We start from the raw sequence: 12154 nt of genomic DNA, 5'->3' as shown, positions 1-12154 counted from the left end.
TTTTTTGTTTCGAAGTTGAAATCATGGTATATTCACTGTCAAAAGTCAGTTAAAAATTTTCCACATGATATGCTGCAAAACCTAATTAATCACGAAAATCTAATTTTATGTACTCTTGTCTCCGATTGTACCTCCCAAACATCCTATAAGAAGGATTTTTGACTTTTGTGTACCTACTTTCGATATCGCCACGATCACAATATATGTGCAAAGTGCTATGCCGAATGCAAGCAGTGTACCGCCCTCTGGAAGATATTTGCTGCAACCAAAGTATTTCAAGCGTTCATAGGCAAAGTCTTACTTAGTTAAGGTTTTCAACTTGTCTCACCGAATCGGCGATTTAAACAAAAGTTTTTTAAACTTTTTCATTAATTGAAATATCTTTTTTGCAACAAGAAATATCGAGCAAACATCATGAAATTTAATACACAACTATTTCTGCCGAACTATTGACAAACAATAGAATTTTATTAACTTAATTACATAGTACATAGTATAATATGCTTAACAGCAAAAGGAGTTGTGGAGTAATGCAGATGCATAAATATTAACGAGAGAGTTAAACGACTTTTACTTTTCAAATGTCAAATGTTACATTTGCGTAACAACTAACACAAGCAATAGATTTTTAATGCCGATAAAGGTAGGATAAGAGTAGAAATAGGTGGTTCAACTAAATTCCTTTTATCGTGCAATGTATCATGAGCGGTCCATTTAACAGTTGAGTGCAAACAACAAAGCGAATTACAAAAATATACGTACAATGTAAAAATCTTCCCGAAGTGAGTTAGTTTTAATATGAAATATTCTCAATTTTTACCCACTACACACTACCTCAAATTAATGAGCAACAATTTTTCCTCATTAATTTGAGGTAGTGTGTAGTGGGTAAAAATTGAGAATATTTCATATTAAAAACAACTCACTTCGGGAAGATTTCTACATTGTATATATATTTATATTCAGTACATAGTTACATTAGTCATCTACATCTGTGACTAATAGTACGGTTTGTCGTTGTTGCTGTTGTCATCTCTCGTAGCTTAGTGGTCAAAGCATTGGCGCGTAAAGCCAAAGAGCCCGCGTTCGATTCTCGGCGGGGGTGTGTCAACAGCAACAAATTTTTCCTCATTAATTTGAGGAAGTGTGTAGTGGGTAAAAATTGAGAATATTTCATATTAAAAACTAATTCACTTCGGGAAGATTTCTACATTGTATATATATTTATATTCAGTACATAGTTACATTAGTCATCTACATCTGTGACTAATAGTACGGTTTGTCGTTGTTGCTGTTGTCATCTCTCGTAGCTTAGTGGTCAAAGCATTGGCGCGTAAAGCCAAAGAGCCCGCGTTCGATTCTCGGCGGGGGTGTGTCAACAGCAACAAATTTTTCCTCATTAATTTGAGGAAGTGTGTAGTGGGTAAAAATTGAGAATATTTCATATTAAAAACTAATTCACTTCGGGAAGATTTCTACATTGTATATATATTTATATTCAGTACATAGTTACATTAGTCATCTACATCTGTGACTAATAGTACGGTTTGTCGTTGTTGCTGTTGTCATCTCTCGTAGCTTAGTGGTCAAAGCATTGGCGCGTAAAGCCAAAGAGCCCGCGTTCGATTCTCGGCGGGGGTGTGTCAACAGCAACAAATTTTTCCTCATTAATTTGAGGAAGTGTGTAGTGGGTAAAAATTGAGAATATTTCATATTAAAAACTAATTCACTTCGGGAAGATTTCTACATTGTATATATATTTATATTCAGTACATAGTTACATTAGTCATCTACATCTGTGACTAATAGTACGGTTTGTCGTTGTTGCTGTTGTCATCTCTCGTAGCTTAGTGGTCAAAGCATTGGCGCGTAAAGCCAAAGAGCCCGCGTTCGATTCTCGGCGGGGGTGTGTCAACAGCAACAAATTTTTCCTCATTAATTTGAGGAAGTGTGTAGTGGGTAAAAATTGAGAATATTTCATATTAAAAACTAATTCACTTCGGGAAGATTTCTACATTGTATATATATTTATATTCAGTACATAGTTACATTAGTCATCTACATCTGTGACTAATAGTACGGTTTGTCGTTGTTGCTGTTGTCATCTCTCGTAGCTTAGTGGTCAAAGCATTGGCGCGTAAAGCCAAAGAGCCCGCGTTCGATTCTCGGCGGGGGTGTGTCAACAGCAACAAATTTTTCCTCATTAATTTGAGGAAGTGTGTAGTGGGTAAAAATTGAGAATATTTCATATTAAAAACTAATTCACTTCGGGAAGATTTCTACATTGTATATATATTTATATTCAGTACATAGTTACATTAGTCATCTACATCTGTGACTAATAGTACGGTTTGTCGTTGTTGCTGTTGTCATCTCTCGTAGCTTAGTGGTCAAAGCATTGGCGCGTAAAGCCAAAGAGCCCGCGTTCGATTCTCGGCGGGGGTGTGTCAACAGCAACAAATTTTTCCTCATTAATTTGAGGAAGTGTGTAGTGGGTAAAAATTGAGAATATTTCATATTAAAAACTAATTCACTTCGGGAAGATTTCTACATTGTATATATATTTATATTCAGTACATAGTTACATTAGTCATCTACATCTGTGACTAATAGTACGGTTTGTCGTTGTTGCTGTTGTCATCTCTCGTAGCTTAGTGGTCAAAGCATTGGCGCGTAAAGCCAAAGAGCCCGCGTTCGATTCTCGGCGGGGGTGTGTCAACAGCAACAAATTTTTCCTCATTAATTTGAGGAAGTGTGTAGTGGGTAAAAATTGAGAATATTTCATATTAAAAACTAATTCACTTCGGGAAGATTTCTACATTGTATATATATTTATATTCAGTACATAGTTACATTAGTCATCTACATCTGTGACTAATAGTACGGTTTGTCGTTGTTGCTGTTGTCATCTCTCGTAGCTTAGTGGTCAAAGCATTGGCGCGTAAAGCCAAAGAGCCCGCGTTCGATTCTCGGCGGGGGTGTGTCAACAGCAACAAATTTTTCCTCATTAATTTGAGGAAGTGTGTAGTGGGTAAAAATTGAGAATATTTCATATTAAAAACTAATTCACTTCGGGAAGATTTCTACATTGTATATATATTTATATTCAGTACATAGTTACATTAGTCATCTACATCTGTGACTAATAGTACGGTTTGTCGTTGTTGCTGTTGTCATCTCTCGTAGCTTAGTGGTCAAAGCATTGGCGCGTAAAGCCAAAGAGCCCGCGTTCGATTCTCGGCGGGGGTGTGTCAACAGCAACAAATTTTTCCTCATTAATTTGAGGAAGTGTGTAGTGGGTAAAAATTGAGAATATTTCATATTAAAAACTAATTCACTTCGGGAAGATTTCTACATTGTATATATATTTATATTCAGTACATAGTTACATTAGTCATCTACATCTGTGACTAATAGTACGGTTTGTCGTTGTTGCTGTTGTCATCTCTCGTAGCTTAGTGGTCAAAGCATTGGCGCGTAAAGCCAAAGAGCCCGCGTTCGATTCTCGGCGGGGGTGTGTCAACAGCAACAAATTTTTCCTCATTAATTTGAGGAAGTGTGTAGTGGGTAAAAATTGAGAATATTTCATATTAAAAACTAATTCACTTCGGGAAGATTTCTACATTGTATATATATTTATATTCAGTACATAGTTACATTAGTCATCTACATCTGTGACTAATAGTACGGTTTGTCGTTGTTGCTGTTGTCATCTCTCGTAGCTTAGTGGTCAAAGCATTGGCGCGTAAAGCCAAAGAGCCCGCGTTCGATTCTCGGCGGGGGTGTGTCAACAGCAACAAATTTTTCCTCATTAATTTGAGGAAGTGTGTAGTGGGTAAAAATTGAGAATATTTCATATTAAAAACTAATTCACTTCGGGAAGATTTCTACATTGTATATATATTTATATTCAGTACATAGTTACATTAGTCATCTACATCTGTGACTAATAGTACGGTTTGTCGTTGTTGCTGTTGTCATCTCTCGTAGCTTAGTGGTCAAAGCATTGGCGCGTAAAGCCAAAGAGCCCGCGTTCGATTCTCGGCGGGGGTGTGTCAACAGCAACAAATTTTTCCTCATTAATTTGAGGAAGTGTGTAGTGNCATGCAAAATAAAAAATTAATTTGAATAAAATCAACTTAATGAATTCTACTAGATAGAGCATGCAAGATAAAGAACTATTTCAACTATGGGGTCATCTTTGTCTTCTCCAATGTCGATCTGAAACAGATACAGTGGCAAACAGATTAATAAAGAGCAATTAAAATTGATTATATCAAGTATTCTCACCTTAATTAATTGTAGAAGGTAACATTCCAAAGTTTACAGGTGTGAAAAGTAAACAAACTCCAGGAGGAATACTGTAGCAGAGAATTTGTTATTTCAGTGGAATTCAAATGATATCCAGTTGCTCTCAATCATGGGTTAAAAATTAACTGCATGATGTCACAAGGCGAAGACGAAACAGCAAATCAAGAATATAATCTATGCATAACCACACCCATGTAGACATTGGCTGTTTCAATATAACCAAACTGAACTTTAATTCTCTCCCATTTATTATATAACCTGCAGAAATGGATAAAAAAACATTAATTACACGTATTATTAATAAACATAAATAAAAACCAAGTAAAAATAGCTCAATTATAAAATAACAAGCGTTACTTTCACGCCATTTTACATTACAACCATAGATCACGACATAGATAAATGTCAAATATCACGACGTCAATTTACGATGCAGACAATAGACAAAGGTTAAAACGAAACTCCATACATCAATGATAAATGTCAATCTCTTCTGTGGAAAATAAAATCTGTTAAGGGATATAAATGCACAACAACTTCAATTTATCCTGTTGACAATGATTGTTAACAGAAATTTCATTACAGATTAATAAAGAGAAATTAATATTAATGAAGTCATGTATTCTCGACTTAACTGTAGATCGTAATGTTCCAAAGTTTGCAGGTGTGGAAAGCAAACCAACTCCATAGCAGAAATTTTGTTGTTCCACTTGAAATCAAATAAATCTTTAGTTGCTCCCACTAATCCGCCGAAAATCAACATAGTTTTGAGAAGTGAAGATGAAAATATCAAATCATGAACGAAGTCTAGAAAAGACCACACACATGTAGACAGTTGCTCGAGTAGCGCCAAACTGAACTCATTTGTTGGGCAATCTGCAGAAATGGGCAAAAAAATATATTAATTCACTATTAAAAAAGGAAGGAACTAAACACTCCTAAAAATAAACAACGAAAAGCAAGTAAAATAGCTGAATTATAATGGCGACAACTATCATTTCATATCATGACCATAGATCACGCAAGACATAAAGGCCAGCAATCACAGATGCACGATGTCAATTTATGTGTACTATAGATATTTAAAGAAATGAAATACCGTATATACACGTTATGATTAATTGAAACTGTTAACAATAGATAATTGATAAGACGAATAACCCATAAGATCAACTTAAACCAACTAATATTATAAATGGCATGCATTCTCACCTTAATTAACTGCAGAAAGTAGGTTTTTAAGGTCCACAGATAGAATGAACCAGCCAAATCCAGGAGGAATACCACTGCAGACTATTTGTTGTTTCAGTCGTTTCCAAATTAATATCCAGATGCCTCCCCCTTACATGTTGCAAAGGTAAGACGTCAAAAGCATCGGCTATTTCAGTACCATCAGAATTAATTCCTTTTCACTTGGACAATCTATAGAAACAGGCAAGAAAACGTTAATTACAACTTCTAAAGCAAATAAATCAGTGATATTTTAATGTAGAGATGTGGTGTTAAAGTTAGAAGCTAACTTTTGCACTGATGGAAAGGCCAGTTCCACATCTTGCTTCTGCCACGTTTAAAACGTTAAAAAGTTGTCTGATGAAAGTAAGTTACAAATGCCTAAGAAATTGAAGTTTCTGGGACCTGGATTAATATTTTTAATTGATATAGTTTATTTACCAGTTCATACATCATAAATCCTTCCTTCATCAATGCTACAATGTATCCGTTCTCAATGAAAAAAAGGCACTTTTGTGCTTCTTTTTAGGATAGCTACTTTCTGAATCGAATGAACACTGACACAACCAAGCCACTGTAAAGTAATGCCGTCCAAGGTTTTTTTAATGTTCCTGTGAAATGAGATCTTATAAGTATTCAGATAAAATCAATTAGCCTCCTGGTAAATAACGTGCATNTGAGAATATTTCATATTAATTACAAAAATGCAAAATATTTTCGCTTGAAATAAAAATATCTCAAAAATTATCTTAATGATTACACTTAGCGTGTATTTTCAATATTATTATGAAATTGCATTATTGTACTTACAATAGAAGTATATTGTCGACATAGTAGTCTTATTACTATTTCAATTTCTCCATCCTGTGCGGGATTAAGTAACAAGTAATTATTAATTAGAAACTAAAATAACGAAATCCAATTTGAGTGCGTTTCTGGTTATGATGATCATCCTCAACGTATCCAAATGATTAGTTTTAATAGCTAATTACACTTCATGGAAATGACAATAAAAAAAAAATAAAATGAACTAGAAGTTCTTGAATCCTGATGCATGCCTCACTCGCTTCTTTTACTGAAAATATCTCTAAGTAAACGATAATTATGAAATGTGTATCTCAAAGAACTCAATTTTTTCTAATTGTACATATGCGTGTTCTGATGGTCACGCACGTGTGAACTGTGTGATCAGTCGTCTCGCACCCTTTTTTTCTAACTAATGCATATACAGTCCGAGACCTTTAATTTGATATATGATGTTTACATTCCTAATCCTAACTTAAATTTATTGTTTATTGTTTCAGATGGAAGAGTAGAAGTTTCTAGAGAAAATAAGTACCTAAGTTCAATAGCACCAGGTAAGGTTTTGGGCGAATTGGCAATTTTGTACAACTGTAAAAGAACTGCTACGATAAAAGCTGCAACTGATTGTAAACTATGGGCTATCGAGAGACAATGTTTCCAAACTATCATGATGAGGACAGGCCTTATCCGGCAGGCCGAATATTCCGACTTTCTCAAGAGGTGAGATCATATTTAAATCATACGAAATTAACCCGAAACATACAATAGTAAACTAACCTTTAACCCTGTTTTTTTATTAAATGCTTCAAAACTATTTTTTTACGTAATTCAGCTTTTTTGTGCTCGTTTTGCAATACTCATACGAAGATTCTAACAAAAGTTATTCGTTACACTTATCCCTTACAAATATTTTGTTTCCTAGAATGAAACAATAATACAACATATCACATTTGTATTTTAATTTTAATAAATAGGTAAAAGCCTATTTGGACCTAAACGTAGTACCAAATTTTCTTTTATATTATATACATTTTAGTATTTGCCTTGCGTTTAATAATGAGTCGCGATTAAAAATGGTTCATTTACAAATATTAATAACTGAAAGTCGTTTGCATTATCAACTCATAATATTCCATCATTTATAGTGTGCCACTCTTCAAGAATCTTCCCGAAGATGTTCTTATAAAAATTTCGGATGTATTGGAAGAGACATTCTACGCAGAAGGCGATTACATTCTTCGACAGGGTGCAAGAGGTGACACGTTCTTTATAATTAGTAAGGGCAGAGTTAAAGTGACAATCAAACAACCGAATAGTTCTGAAGAAAAATACATACGTACCCTCGGCAAGGGAGATTTCTTTGGTGAAAAGGCATTACAAGGGTAAGTTGTTAAACAATACATATGTGCAGTGGACAAAAATTGTGAGTGTATTTTAATTAAATATCTTTTTCGAAAGATGATGATTCAATAATTATTTTGCTTTAGAGATGACTTGAGGACGGCCAATGTTATTTGTGATGATCCTGAAGGAGTGTCTTGTCTTGTAATCGATAGAGAGACATTCAATCAACTTATCTCGAATTTGGAAGAAGTAAAGACAAGATATACTGACGAAGGTGACGAAAGGAGAAGGTAAGCAATTTATTTGATATTTTATTTAAGTTTTATCGTTTCCTTTCTCAGTTCTTGTTCTTATCTCTTTTTGTCTTTTTTGATTGCAATCAAAAAGTAGGATAGGTTGGTAAGTAAAAAGAAACTAATTTTAAATTAAGAAAATTTGAGATTGTAAAATCTTCTTCCAAGTAAAAATACAATACCATTAATTAATTAATACATGCACACCTTTTTGTATAAATCGTTCACAAAAAAATATGTGCTGAATAATCAGCATTATATTTTTACTTTTATAATCCGTCTTCTACCTGTTGTTACAACTCACTGTTATTGTTTTCCTGTTGTTAGAGAGAACCAGCAGTTCGAGAAAGTCAAATTGTCAGATTTACGCATTCTCGCAACGCTAGGAGTGGGTGGATTCGGTAGGGTCGAGCTCGTTCAAATCCAAAACGATCCTTCGCGTTCTTTCGCCTTGAAACAAATGAAGAAGGCTCAAATTGTCGAAACGCGTCAACAGCAACACATCATGTCCGAGAAAGAGATCATGGGTGAAGCCAATTGTGATTTCATCGTTAAATTGTACAAGACGTTCAAGGATCGCAAGTATCTTTACATGTTGATGGAAAGCTGTCTAGGGGGCGAATTATGGACGGTTTTAAGAGACAAGGGCTATTTTGATGATTCTACCACCCGCTTTTATACGGCATGTGTGGTGGAAGCGTTTGACTATTTACACTCCAGAAATATAATATATAGAGATCTCAAACCTGAAAATTTACTCTTAGACAACCAGGGATACGTGAAATTGGTTGACTTTGGATTCGCCAAAAAATTGCAAACAGGTTAAAATTTTATTTTTTTAAAGTTCCCTATCAACAAATGTTCATGAAGAACACTTCACATTCAATGATAAAATCTTGTTTCTTTACAGGAAGAAAAACATGGACGTTCTGTGGCACTCCAGAATACGTTGCTCCAGAAGTGATATTGAACAAGGGTCACGATATAAGTGCGGATTACTGGTCCTTGGGAGTGCTTATGTTTGAATTGTTGACAGGAACCCCTCCGTTCACAGGGGCGGATCCAATGAAAACATACAATATCATCCTGAAAGGCATTGACGCCATTGAGTTCCCTAGAAATATAACCAGAAATGCACAAGCTCTCATCAAGAAACTCTGTCGCGATAATCCTGCTGAACGACTGGGATATCAGAAAGGCGGCATTAGTGATATTAGGAAGCATAAGTAAGTAAACATTTGATTGATTGTATTCTATTACATTATTACACTTTGGTAATTGAGGACCTACCAGAAATAAGAAAAAGTTTAACATTTCCAGTACTCTTGTTTGGAGTAGCTTTTGAAACAGAAATGGGCATACCTTAAAATACAGATAAAAATTTATTAATTCAAGACAACTTGAGATTTCTGTCAAAAAAATAAAAAGAAATCCTAACTTAAACCAGTTAATTAATTTTATTGGTCTCAGGAGACAACTCCGAAGAAAATAACTACCCTGAATAATTTCATTTTCAGATGGTTCGATGGTTTCAACTGGGAAGGTCTTTGTTACAAGACGTTGATACCCCCCATAACTCCTCAAGTAAAACACGTAACGGATACGTCCAATTTCGACGACTATCCCCCTGACGGCGACGGACCTCCACCCGATGACATAACAGGCTGGGACACAGATTTTTAACGAATTATACAAACAATTATTAGGATAATGTTGCCATTAAAACACAACTAAGATAAATAGGTATATCTAAATTCGAAAAATTTCAATGTTCGTAGTTTTTTTTATTATTGGGTTTGTGACATAGAAGAAGCCATGACATTCATAAATAGCGAATGTGGAACTTGCTACAGGCAGATTTAAACAAACAAAAATACGTACCTACAGTTATTTAGATTATTTTTAAATTTTTTTAATCAATTTCATGGGTTTCATTAATTACTTATACCATTGCCGATTTTTTTTGTTTAAATACGCCTCGTACTGATACTTCTTAAAAAATGATGTTTCAACAATCATTTCGTACGGTAGTTTGTATCGTAATGGAAAACAGTTGGTGCCTTTGAAAAAGAAAGAAAAGGTAGGTGTAGATATCTGTGATCATTACGAAAGATCGTTATTATTATTTTTATTGAATTTAATTATCTTCTTTAATGTTAAATAATGTGCAATAGTCGAGTTTTATAATTACTATACAGGCTGGTTCATTTTCGGGAAAAAATAAAAAAAAATATGGAGCTTCACCTTGATCCAAAAACTTACTTTCATTTATTATCACGTATGCTTTACGACGATGTGGGTATTTAGATTTTCACTTTCCTTGGTTGCAGATGAGTAAAGAGATATGGTGGTATAATTTTTTTTTTCGTATAATTATGGGACTTTTTGCATACACTAGACGCGTCACGAAACCACTTATTCTGTAGTGAAAACTGGTAATTAGAAGTTAACGAACATGCTGTGTGCCACATATCCCCTATAGACACGCCTTCTGCGTATGAGAACAAGNACACTGTTTTATTAAAATCCAAAAATTTAGTTGCTCACAAATTTCGACTAGCGCTGTAACATTTCCTTGTTTATCTAGACTACAGCGCACTCGTTTAATTTCGCGCGAAAGTACTGTCATAATTTCTATTTAAAATACAAATTGTTTCAAATATTGCTGGCGACCGCTGGCCCTTGACGTAGGCAACCCACTTCACTGCAGTGTAGTCTGAGCGTCAGACTGCAGGAGCAGTTCTGACTTCCTTTACTTATAAAACACTCGTCTTTTAAAAAATTAACAATTAAGAAATAAAAACGTTTTTAAATTGGGAGTTGGAAGTGCAAATCGATGTTCTCTACGAATTTTTGTGGTAAAATCAGCAAAACGTCATTGGGCTATAGACGCCATCCATGCCTTTTAGAAAGAATTTGGATAAATTGAAGTTTGCAATTACCTACAGTCCCATCAACACGATGGACAATCTGACGGTATTATACAAAAACGTAACATACGCTCGTCATCCTATGCATTACGTACCAGGACGTCTTTTGTTAACCAAATTGACAATATATTTATAACGTATAATTAATTGATTAACTTAATAACTTACCCGAATTGTCTGTAGAATGTAACGTTCCGTGGTTAACATGTGTGAAAAGCAAACCAAATTCAATAAGGATACCAAGGCAGACATCCANTTATTGTTAGTAATTGATTTGTAAAAAAATATATATTTTAACATGTCGCCAACACAAATTTCTGGCCTAATGAAAATTATTAATTTTATCTAAGTGCTCATTATTTTCTTGCAAAAACCCCTCGTATGTTAACATCATACATCCAATTAATTGGCCAGAAATTTTGAAAAAATAAATAAATATCCTATGCACTTTTATTATTACTCCTGTAAATGAAGGGTAAAAATCCTAGAGTTCCTTTAAATATCTCCAATTCAGTGTTGCCTACTACCAAATGCCCAATAACACCCAGCGACATAAATAGCAACAATTCTATCTTTAAAGGTAAGGCATATTCTTATAAACATGATTGATGTAACAATATAAAAATTAAAACTGGAGAATCTATAAATAAACAACAAAAGTTTTGTTTTTAAAAAACGCCATATTCCTGTAGTACTACAGATCTAACAACGACACTATCCTATCATGAAAGAGAGATATTGTCCGAAACTTCGTTCCATATCTTTCTTTAGTCGTACATACCACAATTCTGTCGGCTAAGGCACGTCCATTAGTATTTGTCGATGTATATGGGATATGTCGCGATTCTAAGGCCAGCGTCTTGCGCTCTTGTCTATGGATAGACAAGATCTATGGTCTCTCTTGTCTGTGATCTATGGTCTTTGTTCTTAACCTTTGTATATCTATTACCTATGGTATATATATTATCTATGCTTCAAAACATGTCATTATTTATATCATTACCTTTTTATATTATTGTCTACATAATAATTTGAGTGAAAATACTTGTTCGGGAGGCTTTTTTCTCCTTAATCTTGCATTTAAATAATAATGGTATGACAGTTTATATATAATAAATGTATTTTGTTTGAAATTTTATTGATTTTCTTGTCTCTCTTACAGGTATTTTATTTTTAACTTTTATAAGTCGTTAGAATGTATTATATCTTATATATATTGATGTATTGTTGTTATTTGAAATA

The 12154-nt window shown here is 34.1% G+C and overlaps 1 protein-coding gene and 1 long non-coding RNA gene across 5 annotated transcripts in view; one reads left to right on the top strand and one right to left on the bottom strand.

The window, feature by feature from the left end:
- Window positions 1-9751, top strand: part of LOC108738730 — a 63848-nt gene extending 54097 nt beyond the window's left edge. Inside the window, exons 2-7 of the mRNA XM_018472289.1 lie at window positions 6846-7065; window positions 7491-7727; window positions 7833-7979; window positions 8310-8803; window positions 8893-9208; window positions 9500-9751. Of these exons, the coding sequence (XP_018327791.1) occupies window positions 6846-7065; window positions 7491-7727; window positions 7833-7979; window positions 8310-8803; window positions 8893-9208; window positions 9500-9665 (1580 nt within the window). The 3' untranslated portion in view covers window positions 9666-9751. The remainder of the gene's footprint in view (window positions 1-6845; window positions 7066-7490; window positions 7728-7832; window positions 7980-8309; window positions 8804-8892; window positions 9209-9499) is intronic.
- The window catches only part of LOC108738731, a 469009-nt gene continuing 461047 nt past the window's right edge, over window positions 4193-12154 (bottom strand). For 2 of the 4 annotated variants that reach the window (XR_003232287.1, XR_003232286.1), the window contains one exon: window positions 4267-5187. This is a non-coding gene — a long non-coding RNA (uncharacterized LOC108738731). Of the gene's footprint in view, window positions 4222-4266; window positions 5188-12154 lie in introns of those variants that run through there. The other 2 variants (XR_003232288.1, XR_003232289.1) reach the window with 2 other exon arrangements.

The sequence above is a fragment of the Agrilus planipennis genome, unplaced genomic scaffold (genome assembly GCF_000699045.2).
Source record: "Agrilus planipennis isolate EAB-ADULT unplaced genomic scaffold, Apla_2.0 scaffold192, whole genome shotgun sequence".
Taxonomy (NCBI): domain Eukaryota; kingdom Metazoa; phylum Arthropoda; class Insecta; order Coleoptera; family Buprestidae; genus Agrilus; species Agrilus planipennis.
This window is presented reverse-complemented; position numbering and strand designations above follow the sequence as displayed.